This window comes from Sarcophilus harrisii, chromosome 4 (assembly GCF_902635505.1).
Source record: "Sarcophilus harrisii chromosome 4, mSarHar1.11, whole genome shotgun sequence".
NCBI lineage: Eukaryota > Metazoa > Chordata > Mammalia > Dasyuromorphia > Dasyuridae > Sarcophilus > Sarcophilus harrisii.
The window spans coordinates 107,309,245-107,326,443 of NC_045429.1; the positions used below are offsets into that span (position 1 = coordinate 107,309,245).

The 17,199-nt window shown below is 38.3% G+C and overlaps 2 protein-coding genes and 1 pseudogene across 4 annotated transcripts in view; 2 read left to right on the forward strand and 1 right to left on the reverse strand.

Moving 5' to 3' along the window:
- Positions 1–5,689, reverse strand: part of INTS7 (integrator complex subunit 7) — a 67,493-nt gene extending 61,804 nt beyond the window's left edge. Inside the window, exons 1-2 of the mRNA XM_003767682.4 lie at positions 5,433–5,689; positions 330–459 (exon numbers count right to left, since the gene is read on the reverse strand). Coding sequence (XP_003767730.1) covers positions 330–459; positions 5,433–5,526 — 224 coding nt within the window. The 5' untranslated portion in view covers positions 5,527–5,689. The remainder of the gene's footprint in view (positions 1–329; positions 460–5,432) is intronic.
- Positions 5,690–5,793: 104 nt separating this feature from the next.
- The window catches only part of DTL (denticleless E3 ubiquitin protein ligase homolog), a 46,735-nt gene continuing 35,329 nt past the window's right edge, over positions 5,794–17,199 (forward strand). For all 3 annotated transcript variants that reach the window (XM_031937330.1, XM_031937332.1, XM_031937331.1), the window contains exon 1: positions 5,794–6,058. In XM_031937330.1, the coding sequence (XP_031793190.1) occupies positions 5,914–6,058 (145 nt within the window). In that variant the 5' untranslated portion in view covers positions 5,794–5,913. The remainder of the gene's footprint in view (positions 6,059–17,199) is intronic.
- LOC100931053 lies at positions 12,373–13,121 on the forward strand (annotated as a pseudogene).

Below are 17,199 nucleotides of genomic sequence, written 5' to 3' on the forward strand. Positions count from 1 at the left end.
ACTGTTGCAGAGCCGGACTATAGTAAAAACAAAAACTTTGTTTTGTGGGTCTTTAAATAAAGAAAACTTCATAGCCCTGGGTGAGGGGGATAAATGTCCTCAGCTGCCGCATCTGGCCTGCGGGCTGTAGTTTGAGGACCCCTGTGCAAGAAGATGATAACAGAACCTGAGAGTAAGTCAGAAAAAAAAAAAAAAAAAAAAAAGAAAAAGTAAATCAAATAATAGAAACTCTAGCAAGAGAATCCAAGATAGAGGGAAAAAAGTCTACTTCCAAACTAAAACAAATAACTTTAGAACATTGATCTTTAGAAAGGACATATTAGACTTACCCCACTCTGAATACATCAGCCAGCTTTAGAAATGCAGAGTTGATGAGAATAGGGAATGGATACTTCTGAAAGAGTCTAGGAAAGCGTACAACTGCTTCACACTGTTCTCCAAGTTTGCCAGATCTTAGCCCTATTAAAAGCAACAATAGGGAATGTATATACATTGCAATGTTAAAAGTACTTTTCAAATACAAACTCCCAAAGGGTTTGAATATTATTAAATGTACATTAAGATACTAATAGCTATAACAATATATTAATAACCTGTACTGTAAAGCAGAGGGCTTAAATCACCATGAATATTTAAATGAAAAAACATTCTAAAATCTTCTTGAAAAAAATCTGTCAATGAGAATTATTTGGAAACATCTTAGGTAATATTATTTACAAGAGGAAGCTACTAAAGTAAAATTTTTTAAGAATTGTTTTCTAGGGCTATTTTCAATAATGCCTTATTCAGACGTTTCCTCTTAATACTACTCAATATTACTGGATAAAGAATAGTCTCTTGTGATTTTGAACCAAAAATTATGTGACCTAGAAACCCTAATCAGGACAATTACATGTGCTGTTACCCATGTACCAAGTATCACATTTATATAACTGCTTAAAGTTTACAAAGTGCTTTCCTCATGAGGATCCCATGAGTTATGAAATACTGTGGGGAAGGATAGCTGTGCTCATTTTATAGATGAGGAAATTAAGATTGAGAGAAAGGAAATAACTTATTCTGTAATAACAAAACTATTTAGAAATTTTATTAGTTGCCTCTTCTTAAGGATAATTTAGGGTACACAGCTATTATCATCCAATTTACATCCTAGTTAGTCTTAGTAACTTGTATGCTTAAAACTCATTCCCTCCCAAAATAGCATTTTAATTGTTAGTAAAGTTCCTAACATTTATTAGGTCCACATTTATTTATCTCACAATGAATCTGGGAGTTTTTCACAAAGCATCCTAATAAATGGTGTTTAAGAAATATACTTAAGTTCTCTTCCTTTCCCCCAATTCATTCCCAGACAAAAGTTTGAGATATGATTGATGTGTGAAAAGGGCAAATAAGGGGAGAGGGTGGTCCACTCAAGTACATAATACTTGTATGACCTTGAAAAACCACCTTTCTAGAATAAGTTCCCAGATCTGTAAAAAGGAGTGGTAACACGATTTCTAGCATTGTTTCTAGCTTCCAGTCTATGATCCTAAAACGGTTGATTTAGAAGTGGTAGGATGAGGAGTCAGTAGTGGAGACAGGTTCTGAAAAAGATAAAAGAATTAGGAGTGGGAGTAAAGAGAGATCTCCCTCAAGGGTACTATATAGTAATAACTGACCAAAATGGGGATAAGGAAGGAGGATGGCATAATGAGTGTTATAGTAGCAGCCAGCTGGATTTCTGCCCATGCTTTAATTACAAATCAAGCTGGAGTGACAATGAACCAGAAAGGAAGGCAAAAGACAAAGGAAGCAAAGGCTGGAAAGATGATGTGAGAAGCTCCACCTGTACCTTAAGGTTATTTTTACTTCCCCTTTACAAATGGCCTTAGCTAAGTAGCACGGGTGAAAACCAAAAGTGGTCATAAATAAAAAGTCCTAATAGAGCTAAAAATACCTAAAAGTATGGAGAAGAAATATTCCTGCAGGTATATGGTGTTTTACTTTTTGGTAAATTTCTGAATAATTTTATTTTAATGTCTTTTTTTTTTTTTTTTTTTAAAGATCTTGTCACCTTTGGAAAATCCTCATTCATAGACTTCACCAATTTTGTAAGAGCTCTTTTTTTGTTTTCTTTAGCCATAGTAAAGTAATGTATTATTGTGTATTTTTAAAAATTCATTTTTGATCTAAGGTAGTTGTCTTTTATGAACTCATATCTGGCTGAAATAATCAATCTTAAGCAGAATGACCCATCATACAGACTGAAGATCCACTTTTGATATCTAGAAAAGACCTAGATCTTTTTCTTTTTCCTTTTTCTTTTCCCTATTTACATGTAAAACAACTTTTTGGGGAAGATTATACATGTACATTCACTTTCCATGTTATCTCCTTATGATCATGTTGGAAAAGAAAAATTAGATCAAAAGGGACAAACCACGAGAAGAAAAAACATCAGAAGAAAGAAAAAAGTGAACATAGCATGATGGCATTTTCCATCCAAAGTTTATTGGGATTGCCCTGGATCACTGAAATGCTGAAAAGAACCAAGTCTATCATAGTTGATCATTACACGTTCTTGCTGTTATTATGTACAATGTATTCCTGGTTCTGCTTGTTTCACTCAGCTTCAGTTTGTGTAAATCTTTCTAGGCCTTTCTAAAATCAGCTTATCATTTTTTATAGAACAATAATATTCCATTACTTCCACATACCATAGTTTTTATTTAGCCATTCCCCAACTAATGGGCATTCTACTCATTTTTCAATTCTCTGACCCCATAAAAAGAACAGACATAAATATTTTCATACATGTGGGTTTTTCCTTTTTTTTAATGATCTCTTTGGGACACAGCATCAGTAGTGGCGTTGCTAGATCAAAAGCTTATAGCAGTTTGACAGCTCTTTGAGCACAGTTCCAGATTGTTCTCCAGAATGACTGGATCCATTCACAGTTCCACCAAAAATGTATTAGTGTCCCAGTTTTCCTACATCCCCTCCAACATTTATCGTTATCTTTTTCTGTCATCTTAGCCAGTCTGAGAAGCAATGAGATAGTATCTCTGAGTTGTTTTAATTTGTATTTCTCTAATCCATACTGATTTAGAGCATTTGTATTTGACTATAGATGGATTTAATTTCTTCATATGAAAACTGTCTGTTCATATCCTTTGATCATTTATCAATTGGGGATCCTGCAGCTATTTGTTACAGGCTTTCCCCATTCCCAGCCCACTCAATTACTTCCAACTTAATTGTTTATAAATAGTTTTCAAAAGAATGAGGGAGTAGTAACTGCTTTGTTTTTTACCTCTCATATTCTCAGTGTTAGCAAAGTGTCTGGCATTTAATGAATATTCGATGTTTGATAGATGCTGAACTCAGGCACATTAGGGATGTAAAGTTGTTTCTCAAAGCTTGATATCCTTTAGTAATAATCAGTGCTTTAAACATATTACCTCATTTTACAACAGTGTGGCATAGATTTTTACAGATGAGGAAACTGAGACTGAGAGAGGCTGACTTTTCTAGGATCACATTTTGCTAGAAAAGATCTTTAGCAGAATTCAAAGCAGAAAGCAAATGTAGGTCTTTTTACCTACAATTTGCTCATTAGTCTTCTTTGCTGGATTTCCATCCAACTCTTACCTACTAATTGTGAGGGTACCCTAGATTTTTAGTCTAGACAGAACCTATGTCCCCCAAAGTAATTCAATCAGTGATTTCTTCAGCTCCTATGGATTCCTTTGCTATCTCTGTCAACAATGCTCAAATCTACTTATCCAGCCGTACTTGTACCCCCCTATCTTTTCTACCTAAATAATATTTCTCTCTCCTCTGACACTACCACCTCCCTACAGCAGGTACTTCTCACTGGTCTCCCTGCCTCCACTCTCTCCTCCTCTGGTCCATCCTTCACTAGCTATCAAATCTGCCTTTCTGAAGGCCTGGACCACATCCTCCCCTAGTCAAGCAACAACAGTGGCTCTCTCCAGGATCAAATATAAAATTCGTTGTTGGGCTCTTAAAGAACTTTCCGAAATTTCTTACACCTTCTCACTGCCTCCTAGCTCTGCCATCCGGGGGCACCTGTCTCTTCTTACAGGGGATACTCCATCACCAGACTGCACCAATGGTGCTTTCTTATTCCTGGGACTCTCTCTCTCTTGCAACTCTGCTGAGCTTCTCTTGTGCAGGAAGCCTTTCCTCAGAGATTATTTTTTCTATATTCTGCAAATCCCACACCCCTTTAAGGTGCATGAGTCCAGACTTTTACAGTGCCTGGCGAACAACTGACTGGACTGGCTAGAGCCAGAGTGTGGAGGGCTTTAAATATTAAAAGAATTATTAGAGGCAAAAGGGAGCCATCGAGAGCTCTTCGGGCACAGTACCAGGCTGAGCGGCTCATCAGGTCACAACTCCACCAACAACACACGAGGCTTTTCCCGCCTTAGCAGAGGTGTGAGGTGGTACTTCAGAGTGGTTTCAATTTGCATTTCTCTAATCAAGAGTGATTCTGAGCACTTTTTTCATGACTATGAAATCAAAGATGGCTTTGACTTCTTCATCTGAAGAATACCTATTCACATCTTTTGAACGACTTACAATTCTTAAAAACCACCCAAGTTCCCAGAGCAGGGGAACAAAAGCACTCTCGATTTCGGAAATAGAAAAACATCTACTCTACTTTTCTCTCACAGCGAGTTAAAAGCCGGAACGAAACCTCCTGCAAATCCCCGACGGTATTCAAGATACAAACCCAAGCCCGTTAAAGTGCAGAAACCTCAGCTGGTTAGCCAACGCCGGGGGAAGCGGGTGGTGCAGCGGATGGATGCAGGCGGACGTCCGCTAGCCGTGAGACCCTGGGCGAGTCCTTTGCCCCCGTGTGCCCCGACTCGCGCCTCTTAAAATGAGGTGGGGGAGAAAACGGCACACAGCTGCAGGCGGCACCTCTGCTCAGAAAACCCCAAATGAGATTTCCCGAGTCGGACACGGCTGCGCCGTTACACACTAGAGGCGAGGCTGAGCGCTTTGGAGGACTTGGCTTATAAAAGGGGCACACTCACAAATAACCGTAGCTTTTTATTAAACTAGCCCGACTCTGGGAGAATGAAAGCTGTCCTAGCAGGTGAGTGGCTGGCGCGTACGTCTAGGACTTCAAACCCCGGTTACCACGCGGCGTTTCTTCTCCCCACCTACGTACGTTTTTGCAAGAAGTTCATCCCCCCCCCCCTCCCCCACTCTCCGAGATGACTCCAACCGCAACCCGCAGGAAGCGTGAATGGTACCACTCCGGCTTCCCAGGCAAAAAGACTACCCCACCTCCAAGTCTGCCGCGCATGCGCCACCGCGGCGGTCTCGAGGCCTCGACCAGCGGGTGGCGCCATTTCTTTCCCCCCTCCCCCCCCCTCACCACCCCATTTTGACGCGATCAGCTCCCGTGATACCTTTATCCAGTTCCATGAGGGCTGAGTTCGCATCCAGTTCCTGTTCGCCGTAGCCGGCGTCCGCCAAGAAAGACTTGGTCGAATTTGACGCCATAGGGCTCTTTACAGGGACCAGACCAACCTATTTAGGACTGAAAACTCCGCCGCAGCGCAACCATCTCCCTCCAATTTGTTCTCGCGTGTTTTCTTCCCCCTTAGCCCGGCTCTCCGCCAGCTAATAACGCGCATGCGTTCTTAGTAGTCTGCCGTTCAGGTCTTCTTCGTTCCCCTCCGCGCAGGCGCAAGCGCAGCCAATAACCAATCGCCCTGAGGCTTTCTCCCTAAGCGAAGGAGGGGTGGACGAGAAAGAGGTGGAGATCTCGAGGCAGGCGTGGCTTGCGCTTGGGCGATGGGACAGCGGGAGCCAATCAGCGGGCTCTGCGTCAGTTTGGCGCGGAGTTTGTGGGCCCTGCCCGGCGGTGGCGGGAGTTAGCCGGCATAAATGGGCTGGGGACGGGGGAGTGGGCGCGGGGGTTCCACGGCTCGGACTGCTTGCAGGTCTGTTGTGTTCGCTGCCCGCTTCCCGCCGTCCCCGATGCTGTTCCATTCGGTCCTCCGCCAGACCCTTCTGGGCACGGCTGGGAATGGTGAGTAACGGTTCTAACGGCCGCCCGCCGCCAGCTCCGGGGCTGCGTACCCCGCTCCGCATGTTCCCCGCGCCCTGGGCTTGCGCCGCGGGGCACGGCGAGAGCATGAGGCGACCCCTCCCACCTGCGTGCCCGCAGGCCTCAGGCCCCTCCAGAACCGGGAGAAAATGTGGCAGCCGCGACTGGGCTTCCGAGTGGGGGGAGGAGAAAGCGACTCCTTTCTTGTGTGTGTGTGTGGGGGGGGGGGGGGGGCGGGAAGGGTGACTTCGTGGGTCGCTTGCAGTCTTAACTTTCAGTTTGATTATCGATACGTCTCGAGTATTGGGAGAAGATCGTTGTGAAGCGCTATTATTGTGCTTATTATTGATTGCTCTTTCCATAGCCTGATTTCCTTCGGCCCAAATCCTACCTTAGGCGCGCGTCCACCCCCTCCCCTTTTGTACCTCCCCTCTTCCGTGAGCTGCTATTTGCATCAAATAGATCTCATTTGCATAGACTTTTTTTTTTTTTTTTTTTTTTTTAATGTAGTGAGCTCTTTTGGAATGCGAGGGTCCCAGAGAAGCCCTTCTCGATGCTTCCCTCGTGGACCCCTTCCCTCTAAGACGGGCTGCAGGGCGCGCTGTGTGGGTCTCGCTTGTTCCCGTTAGACAGGGGGTTTGTGAGCAACTGCTAGCCACCCTTGGTACCCCGAATTTACCCAGCCCGGCCGCTCCCACGGAGCTTGGGAAATGCTTGTTGCCCCGCGTCGGGCATCGAGTTTGTGCCTTTGTCTGCATTAGTAGGAGCTTAACAAACCTTGTTGATCTGAGACCTAGTTTTTGCCTTTCTTTGCATCAGTAGGAGCTTAATATTTGTTGATTTGAAGATAGGCATCGAGTTTGTGCCTTTGTCTGCATTAGTAGGAGCTTAACAAACCTTGTTGATCTGAGACCTAGTTTTTGCCTTTCTTTGCATCAGTAGGAGCTTAATATTTGTTGATTTGAAGATTGGCATCGAGTTTGTGCCTTAGTAGGAGCTTAACAAACCTTGTTGATCTGAGACTGGCGCCTAGTTTTTGCCTTTCTTTGCATCAGTAGGAGCTTAATATTTGTTGATTTGAAGATTGGCATCGAGTTTGTGCCTTTCTCTGCATGAGAAGCTTAATGAATATTGACTTGAGGTTGGCCCTGAGTTTTTGCCTCCTTGCATTAGTAGGGGCTTAATAAATGCTTGTTGACCTGAGGCTGGCACCGAGTTTTTGCTTTTCTTCAATTAGTAGGAGCTTATGGTTGTTAATAAATGCTTGTTGACCTGAGGATAGGCGCCAAGTTTTTGCCATTTCTTTGTATGTCCAGGACTGAACTCTGCAGCGGGTACCAAATAAATGCTTAAATTCTCATTAAGTAGCTGATAGTCTTCCTAAGCTTCTTTCCAACTTTTCAGCTTCCAACTAAAGGAAACCTTAGTAGCTTATCTTCCCTGCAAGATTCCTCCCCCATCCCTCCTCAATTTGTCTGAATCCCAGGCCTAGCATTCTGTCCTTATCTCTTGCCTGTTAAATAATTCTCTCCCTTCCAATACCCTGATTCCCATGTTTCCACCCTTATGATTTATATACATTTTTCTAGAGCATTTTGTCAAGAACTCTCCTTTATTCTTATCACATACTTGTGTGTGTATATATTACAAACCTCTTGGAGGCTGAGACTCCTGTCATTTTTCACCTTTTTTCTGTACAATGACTTGCAAATATAAGGTGTCCCCAAAATCTTAATGCTTTAAAAAAATTGGCCCTTTTGGAACATGCTATATTAGGCTCAATAAATATTTATTGGATTGAGAGATCTATTTATAACTAAAATTGCTCTAGCATTGTTTGGGACAGATGTGCTTTGAGGGGAACCAAATTAGACCACAAAACAGTTTTTTAAAGCACACTAATCAAGAGTACGGTATGCTTGCTAATCAAACAAATGTTAATTTTGTGGCACTAAGTACTGCAGGTGTCTATTTTGATGGATGTACAAAGAAGTACAGGCAACTTGAAAATTATGTGTTCTAAAAGTTCTTGGTAAATTGGCTGAGTTCACATTTCCCCATAGAAACAATATTATGAATTGTGGCTAAGTTTCTATTCTAACCTTCAAAAACCTGTTTAATTCACAATGAAAATGAAATAGTACCAGATGATATTATTCTAACTAGGGAACCTAATAACTATTATGTGACACTTTTCTATGAGAAATGAAAAGGAAAGGGTTTGTGATAGCATTAGACAAATGCTTTTCTCCTCTTTTCCACCATAGTGACAAAATAGAACAGTTTGACACATGTTAAGAAAGGAATAATTTGGAAGGCCCTGTCACAGGATAGTATAAGCTATTTTTACATATAAGGGATTTGTGTATCAGAGAATTCTTGTTTAAGAGGTGGGCTCTTGGATCTTCATTAGTCTATCAAATATCCAATTATCATTTACAATTTGACATGTCCAAAATTAAATCCTCATCTTTCCCCCAAAACTAGTGTTTAATCAGGAGTTTCTCCCTTTCCCTTAGTGTCTCTATTAGAACACTAACTTTTTGAGGGCAGAATTTGCCTCTGCTTTTGATTTTGTATCCCCAGGGTAGTGGAATGCTTTGTTAAGGACTGCTAACAGATCCCCTGAATTTGTCTTTCTGAGTTGCCATATATTCCAGGAATATAGGACCCAGAGCATGCAGGAGACCCTGAATGTGTCAGGCACATAGAACTACCTATGCACACCCCTAATCCCAGTTGATATAATCTGTAATTTGCACTCTGAGGTGGATTCCCTTTGTGTTCTTGGAAAGCAAGACTGGACATCAGCCATTTTGTGCCAGTTGGGAAAAATGATTGTGCAGCTGAGGTCCTTTGCAAATAAGTGGACCCTCCTATTTTACTAGTCTAGCGGTTTCCAAGGGAAAAGAATGTGACTTTAGCTATAGCTTTGATCTTCCCCTTTGGGAGTTTTGTTCTTTTCCAGTCTTTACTGTGCCTTTCTCTTTCCATATCACTTTCCTTAGGATAGAAATAGACGTTTTCTCCTCTTTTTGTTATACTTCCATAAATATGCAAACTTTTGTGAGGACTGGGAACTCTGGGTTCTACATGTAAGTTTATTTCTCTAGTAATAAATCTCGTTTTCAAGTGCTTAATAAATTGTTTTTCATTCATCCAGTCAGGTTTCAAATCATACTCATTCCTTCATAATATGTCTTATGTGCTGCTTTCAAGTTGTACCCACTCATGTCCAAGCCCACTTTATTTCAAGTCAGAACTATTGCAATGATAATCTTATTGGTCTCTCTGTCTCTGGTTTATAACTCATTCTTAACTAATTGATCTTCTTAAAACACTTGCTTTGTATATGCCATTCTTCTACCTGTTCTGCTCAGAAAACTTAAAAGGGCTTCCATTGCCCATGCAATTCTTTGGCTGATATTCAAAGCCCTCTACAACCACTTCCTTACACATACCTATTTAGAAAATTTAAAAAAAGTTATAGGTATCTTTTGTTTTTGGGTCATCTATATTTCCCAATATATCCTTCCTTCTGGAAAGCTATCCCTTATAATGGGGAGTGGGGGGAAGAGAGACAGTTCAGAAAAATTTGCCAACATATAAAAAAAAATCTAGTCTGACTTTTTGGGTAGTGTTTATATCAATAGTCCTTTACTTTTATAAAGAAGTCGGGGGAAGAACACACACCTCTAACTTTACATATTAAGTACTTCTATGGGATTTCTATAATCAGTCCATCCTGTTCTATTCATATTGTCCACATTCCTGTTTCATTGTCTTTGGTCATGCTTTAAAACACCTGGGATGCTTCCTCTTTTTTCTTTTTGTCTAAGAAAGACAAGAAGATGGTTAGAAGATTGAGTACATCCTCCATTGTAATGTTCTTCTCTAAACCATAAAGTTCTCTGGGAGCAGGTTTCTTGGGAGGCTTCTGGTGGCAGCCTTAGTTTCAACTCAGTGTAATAATCACCTCAAATGCAGCCAAAAGTTAAAGTCCAGATCCTTTATTGTCTCCTTCAAAATAACCCGGTTAGCTTTCTTAGAGGCCTATCTCTTTCCTTGGTTCCGAGAGTTCTTCTTTGTCTCTGCCAGCTTTAGCCTCTCTTCCTCCAATCTCCAGCCAGCACAAAGGTGGAAGTTGGAATGAATATGAATCTGACTCTGCTTCCAATAGTGGGCTTGTGGGCTTCTGTGTCTGACCTTGAGAGCTTCTTGCTTATATGCTGTGCACTGAGTCCAATCATTACATCACTAGGAAACCATTATTTTTTGTAGGATTAAACCAATGCTAAATTAGATTTAACTATTGTCTCCTCAATTCTACTTAGTACCTTGTTTCAAGTTCTGGCCCATAACATCTCCCTCTAGGATCAGATCAATCATACTGAACCATGCTAAATTAGATAATAATTGTCTCTATCAGTTCCACTGTCTTAGTATCTTGTAAGAATCCTAACACTCCATGGAGAGCTTACTGAAAAATATTTTCAGTATTTTCAGCAAAAAAGGTGGGTGACTGGGGCTTGGGATGTATTCTGCATTAATGGAAATGCCCCTTGCATCCAGAAAAAAGCCAAGTCTTTGTTAGGTCCTGACTCCATTTCAAAATCAGTTTGTTTCATCTTTATGAATTGTTTCCCAGTTTCTTCAATACTCACTCTTCAGTACTTGTAGCATACCTCTTCATTTGTCATTGATCCTGTGCTAAGAAATGATATCTGTTAAAGTCAAATTTGTCACAAATATTTTTTATCTTTGAGTGTAAGTATAAGGCATAATATCTCTTAGTATCCCTAACCTAATATGAAATCCAAATTTGTTGAAGATAATGCCCTCAAGGAGTTTAGTTAGTAAATAAAACAAATGCCTTCAACAATAGTGTAAATAATAAAATAGTGTATTGTTGGTCAATCTATAAAATAGAAAAAGAGTACACAAATATGGTACTGATATCTAAACCAGGAAGAGCCAAAAGAGAGAAAGAAAATTACTGAACCAACCTCCCTACTGATTATTGATGCAGAAATTTTAAATATGGGATTTATACCAGGAATGCAAGGTTGGTTCAATATAAGGAAAACTATTATCATAATTGACCATGTCAGTAACAAATCCAACAGAAACCATATGATAATCTCAATAGGTGCAGAGCTTTTGACAAAATAATAGCACCCATTCCTATTAAAAGCACTAGAGAGCATAGAGATAAAGAGAGCTTTCTTTAAAATAATAAGCGATATCCATTAAGTACCAAGCATTATTTATAATAGAGAGAAGCTGTATGAAACAAGGGATGCCCATTATCACCACTATTATTTAACATTGTATTAGAAATGTTAGCTTTAGCAATAAGAAAAAAAATTAAAGGAATTAGAATGGGCAAGGAGGAAATAAAATTATCACTATATACAGATGATATGATATTCTTAGAGAATCCTAGAAAATTATCCAAAAAGCTATTGAAAACAATTAATAGTTTTAGCAAAGTTGCAGGTTATAAAATAAACCCACACAAATCATCAGCATTTCCATATACTACTGACAAAGCCCATAAGCAAGAGTTAGAGAAATTCCATTTAAAATAACCATTGACAAAATAAAATATTTGGGTATCCATCTGCCAAGACAATCCCAAGAACTATGTGAACAAAACATTAATCCACAACAAATAAAGTCAGATCTAAACAATTGGGACATTTTTGATTGCTTATGATAGGCTGAACTAATATAATAAAAATGACAATTCTGCCTAAATTGATCTACTTGTTCAGTGTTATATTAATCAAACTGCCAAAAAATTATTTTATAGAACTAGGAAAAAAAAAAAACCCAATTCATCTGAAAGAATAAGTCAATACTATCAATGGAATTAATGAGGAAAAAGTACAAAGGATAGTGACTTAGCAGTACCAAACCTAAAACTATTATAAAGCAGCAGTCATCAAAACCATTTGGTACCAGTTAAAAAAAAGAATAGTGATCAGTGGATAAAGTTAGATACACACAATACAACACAGTCTATAGTAATATATAGTATTTGATAAAGCCCCAAACTACAGCTTCTGGACTAAGAACTCACTATTTGACAAAAATTGCTGAGAAAATTGGAATATAGTGTCAGAAACTCGACATAGACCTACCTCTCACACCTCATACCAAAATAAGGTCAAAAGAGATGCATGATTTGGACATAAAAGAAGATACTATAAATAAATTAGGAAAACAAGGAATAATTTACCTATCAGATCTTTGGAGAAGAGAGGAATTTATGACCAGAGAAGAACTAGAGAACATTATGAAAGGCAATATGGACAACTTTGATTACATTAAATTAAAAAGGTTTGGCCCAAACAAAACCAACAGAAACAAGATTAAAAGGAAAGTACAAAGATGAGTCTCAGAGGAGAGGTGGTAGAAGCCATGCAAGTCCGGCTCTTGGCCTGCCACCATGTCCTCTACTCGCTTACCTCCTGTAGTGCTAACCCTCAAACAGTTCATGAGAAGGTAACAAGTCCTCTTTCTATAAAGATTTTACAAACAATTTGCCAAGTACCAAATGAACGTGACCACAAGTATCTACAGAACTGTGCAAGGGAAGAATTAAAAAGAAATAAGGATGCCACAGAAAAAAATATATCTGAATGATGATCACTCAAGGAAATCTGCAACTGAAAGAGTTGGAGAAAACATTAAATTTGTCAAAAGTATAACTTCATAATTTCCCCAAAGGTTTTTCAAAATTTATGTTGGAGTACTACTACAAGGTAAATAGAGTTTAAAACTCATTGCAAGGAGTAGAAAGCTAATGTGTTTGTAACAACCTTTGTCTAGTGTTGATCCCTCTACAAACTCAAAGAAAGTGCTACATATGTGCAAAGTAGCCTCATAAGGACCCTGACTAGTGTTGAGAACAAAATAAAGAGCATCTTGGGAGTTGCCTTAGCAGTGAACAATACATACCAAGGATTTGTTTTATTATTTTGGATATGCTGGTCAGTTTTCATGAGAAATAACACTACTAAAACATAACATATTGATAGAAAAAACTAAAAATGTGTTTTCTTGCATGTTACTTAAAAAAAAGGAAGTACAAAGTTGAGAAAAAATCTTTACAGCCAGTATTTCTGATAAAGTACTCATTTCTAAAACATATGAAGAACTGTGCCATATTTAACAGTACAAGTCATTACCCATTGATAAATGGTTAAAGGATATGAACAATTTTCAAATGATGAAGTTAAAGCCATTTCTAGTCATATGAAAAAAATACTCTAAATCATTATTGAGTTGAGAGAAAACTGAGGTATTACTACACATCTCAGATTGGCTAAGATAACAGGAAAAGATAATGATAATTGTTGGAGGGGATGTGGGAAAACAGGGATATAATGAATGCATTGTTGGTGGAGTTGTGAACTGATCCAACCATTCTGAAGAGCTATTTGGAACTATGCTGAAAGAGCTAAAAATATATCCTTTGACCTAGCTGTGTCAATACTGTGTCTGTTTCTAGGGGAAATCATAAAGGAGAGGAAAGGACCCACACGTGAAAAAATGTTCATAGCAACTTTTTGTGGTAACAAGGAATTAGAAAATGAGTTAGATGGCCATCAATTGGGGAATGACTGAACAAGTTGTGGTATATGAAAGTAATGGAATATTATTGTTCTGTAAAAAAAAATGATGAACACACTGATTATAGAAAAGTCTGGAAAGATTTACCCAAACTGACGATAGAAACAACCAGAACTAGGAATACATTGTACACAGCAAGATTATGCGATGATCAACTAGGAAAGACTACGTTCTTCACGGTGCTAAGTGGTCCAAAGCAATCCCAATAGAATTTTGGACATAAAATACCATCTGCATCCAGAATACAGAACTAAGAAAACTGAATGCAAATCAACACATGCTATGTTCACTTTCTTTTTTTCTGCCTTTTTTTTTCTCTTCTTTTTCTGATTTTTTTTTTTTACCTTTTCTGATTTTTCTTTCCTAACATGATTCATAAAGCAATGTGTATTAAATATAAATAAATACATTTTTTTTTTAAAAAGAGAAAAAGGAGTAGAGGGAATGGTAAAGATTAGTATGTGCAAGATCCCTCAGAGATCATATCCTCTGATCTCATTTTATAAATGAGAAACTGAAATGACTAGTCCATAAAAAACCCATAAAGAAATAATGGAGAAGGATTTGAACCCAGGTTGACCACAAATCCTGTGCTTTTCTTTTCTATCATTCCTTAGAAGAAAAAATGGAAGCTAGGATATCTTAAAGAATTGTTAGCTTCTGATCAGGCTTCAGGCTAGACAACAGCATAAAAAGGCCTAAAAATAATACCAGAAAAATTGTGGATGGATGTGTTTTTGCTTGACTTTTGGGTACAAGTTGTATACAGGTATATCTCTTTGTAAGAAAGCCTGACATAAAAAAAAAAAATTAAATTAACAACTGCTTTTTATCAAGAAAAAAAATTAGTGATTGAGCATTTCACAAAAATTTGCTGCCTAGATCACTTGATTGTTAAATAATTATAGAGTAAGAATTGATTTTCCATCTAGTCCAACCCTTACTTGAAAAGGAATTTGCTTTACAGTATCTTAACAAGTAGAGTTGACTGATCTTTGTGTGAAGACCTTAAAGTTAGGGTTTATCCACTCCTTCCTGTAGTAGCTCCCTCCACTTTTGAATAAATCTCATTGTTAGGTAATTTTTTCCTTGCTGCAAACCTTAATTTTTTTTTTCATAGCCTCTGTTATTCCTAAACCTGGGGCTAAGAAAAAAATGACTAATTGTACTCCTCTAATACTGAAAGACAACATGTTCTCCCCCTTTCCCTGGCTTGGTATCTCCAGTTCCTTCAGGCCTTTTACCAAATTGTTTACTGACTTCTGGATAAACTGGCTTACTGACCTTTTGAAAATAATGTCCTCAATATTTCACTATATTCCAGATGTAGTCTGAACAGATAAGAGAGCAAGCATTTCTTAATTAACTTGATACTCAAAATACATATTTTCCAAATCTAATTTTAAAGTGGGTATGAGTGTGATTTTGTTTTTTTAAACTAAGACTTGTGAAACAGCCTTTGAAATATCTTTTGGTACTTCAGATAGATGAAAGGCTGGGAATCACTTTCAAAGTTGTGCTTTCTTTCTATCTTAGGCTACTTAAGATTTGGTAGATTTGGAAAAGCAAGTGTTAATAGTTCTAAATAATAACTATCATGTAATCTTAAAAAAATCATTTTGTAGACAAGTATAGTGTGACTTACGAAGAGCTATGTGATTTAATGAAATTGTTAGGTTTGGGGAAATGGTACTTTTGCCATTAATATAAGTAATTCCATTAAAAGTGCTCTTCACTAAGGAGCAAAAGTTTAAAAAAAAAAAAAAGCTTCTTTTGTAATGTGTGCAGACCACATCTTTATTTATTTAATGTTTTTCCCCAGTTACATTCAAAACAATTTTTTTCTACATTTGTTTTTAAATTTTTTGAGTTTTAGGTTAAAGTCATTTACAACTGCAGACCACATCTTAAAGAAGTCTAGTCTACCAATGAATATCCTGTTAGGGAATTTAAGCACAGATGATATCTAAACAGAAGTAGCAGTTCTCGTTCATTCCTTTGGATGTCTCTTTTGAGTAGTTAATCAGAGCTACACTAATCTGTAAGATACAGTAGTCAGTCATTCAGTGAGTATTTATTAAGCTCCCACTATGTGCCTGTCACTGTGCTAAACATTGGAGATACAAAAAGAGACAAAGACAATTTCTGCTCTGGAAGAGGAAAGGGGGGGAGGAAGACTAGCAAACAAGTATTTACAAACAACATGTATGTAGGAAAAATTGGAAACAAAGCAGAGAAGGCACTATAATTAAGAGGTGTTAGGAAAGGCTTCCTGTAGAAGATAGGATTTTAGTGGAAGTCCCTAGATGGAAATGAGAAAGGAGAATATTCTTGACAGAGCCCAGAGACTGGTGTGTCTTGTCATGAAACATCAAGAAGACTAGTGTCTTTAGATTGAAAAATTGGGGTGGGGGAAGAGGGCAGTAATGTAAGAAGGAATAAGAAGATTGAAAAGGTATAAGTTATAAAGGGCTTTGAATGACACACAATACCATAATTCTTCTAAAGCATTGATTTTGCAGCATTCAACTTAACATAGTGCAGTTTTCATAGCCACACATTAACATAGTGCAGTTTTCATAGCCACACATTGCTATTGTAAAAACCATAGTTTTGACTGTATGGATATTTGTTGAAAAGATGATTCTTCTACTTTTTAGTATGCTGTCCAAATTGATCATATCTTTCCTTTCAAATAGGAAGCTCTTTTAATTACATAGCTGTAGTTACTGTATGCACTTCAAAAGGATATATATATATATATATATATATAAGGATATGAAATCTGACATTATCAGCAGAGATAGTAATTAAATCCATGGAAGCTGATAGGATCAGCAAGTGAAACTTCATAAAGGGAAAAGAAAAGGGCCCTGCTGAATATGACCTCAATGAAGATCCAATTAAAAAAAAAAAAAAAAAAGGTGTGTCCAGGAGAGGATGATTAACAGGTCAAAGAGAAAGAGGATTGAGAAAAGGCCATTGGATTTGGCCTTTGTAACTTTGGAGAGAGTAGCTTAAGTGAAATGGTAAGGTCAGTAAAGTCAGACTATAAGGGATTAAGAAGAGAAGTGGGCACAGATTATGGAAGGTTTTTTTCAAGTTTAACCACAAAGGGTGAGAGATATTTAGAGGACAATAATGGGAATGGAAAGATGGACATGTTTATAGGCAGTAAGGAAAGAGCCAGTAGGGTAAGCAAAGATTGAAGATAAGTGATAGAGGAGGATGATAAAGGGAGCAATCTGTTGGGAGATAGGTTGGAACAGAATTGCTTGTTGAGTAGGTCGTGTTCACCTTGGTAAGGAATAAAGTTAAGTGTAGGTGAGAGCACGGGCATAAATATATGTGTTTAAGTAGCCTGTTGAGGAGAGGTGGGGGGGGGGCAGGGAAGAAAGGGGGAAAATAAAGTAAAAAGGACAGAGTAGACAACCAAAGAAAACCTTCAAGGAAGCAAAGAAAAGGTGGACAGTTATAAATAT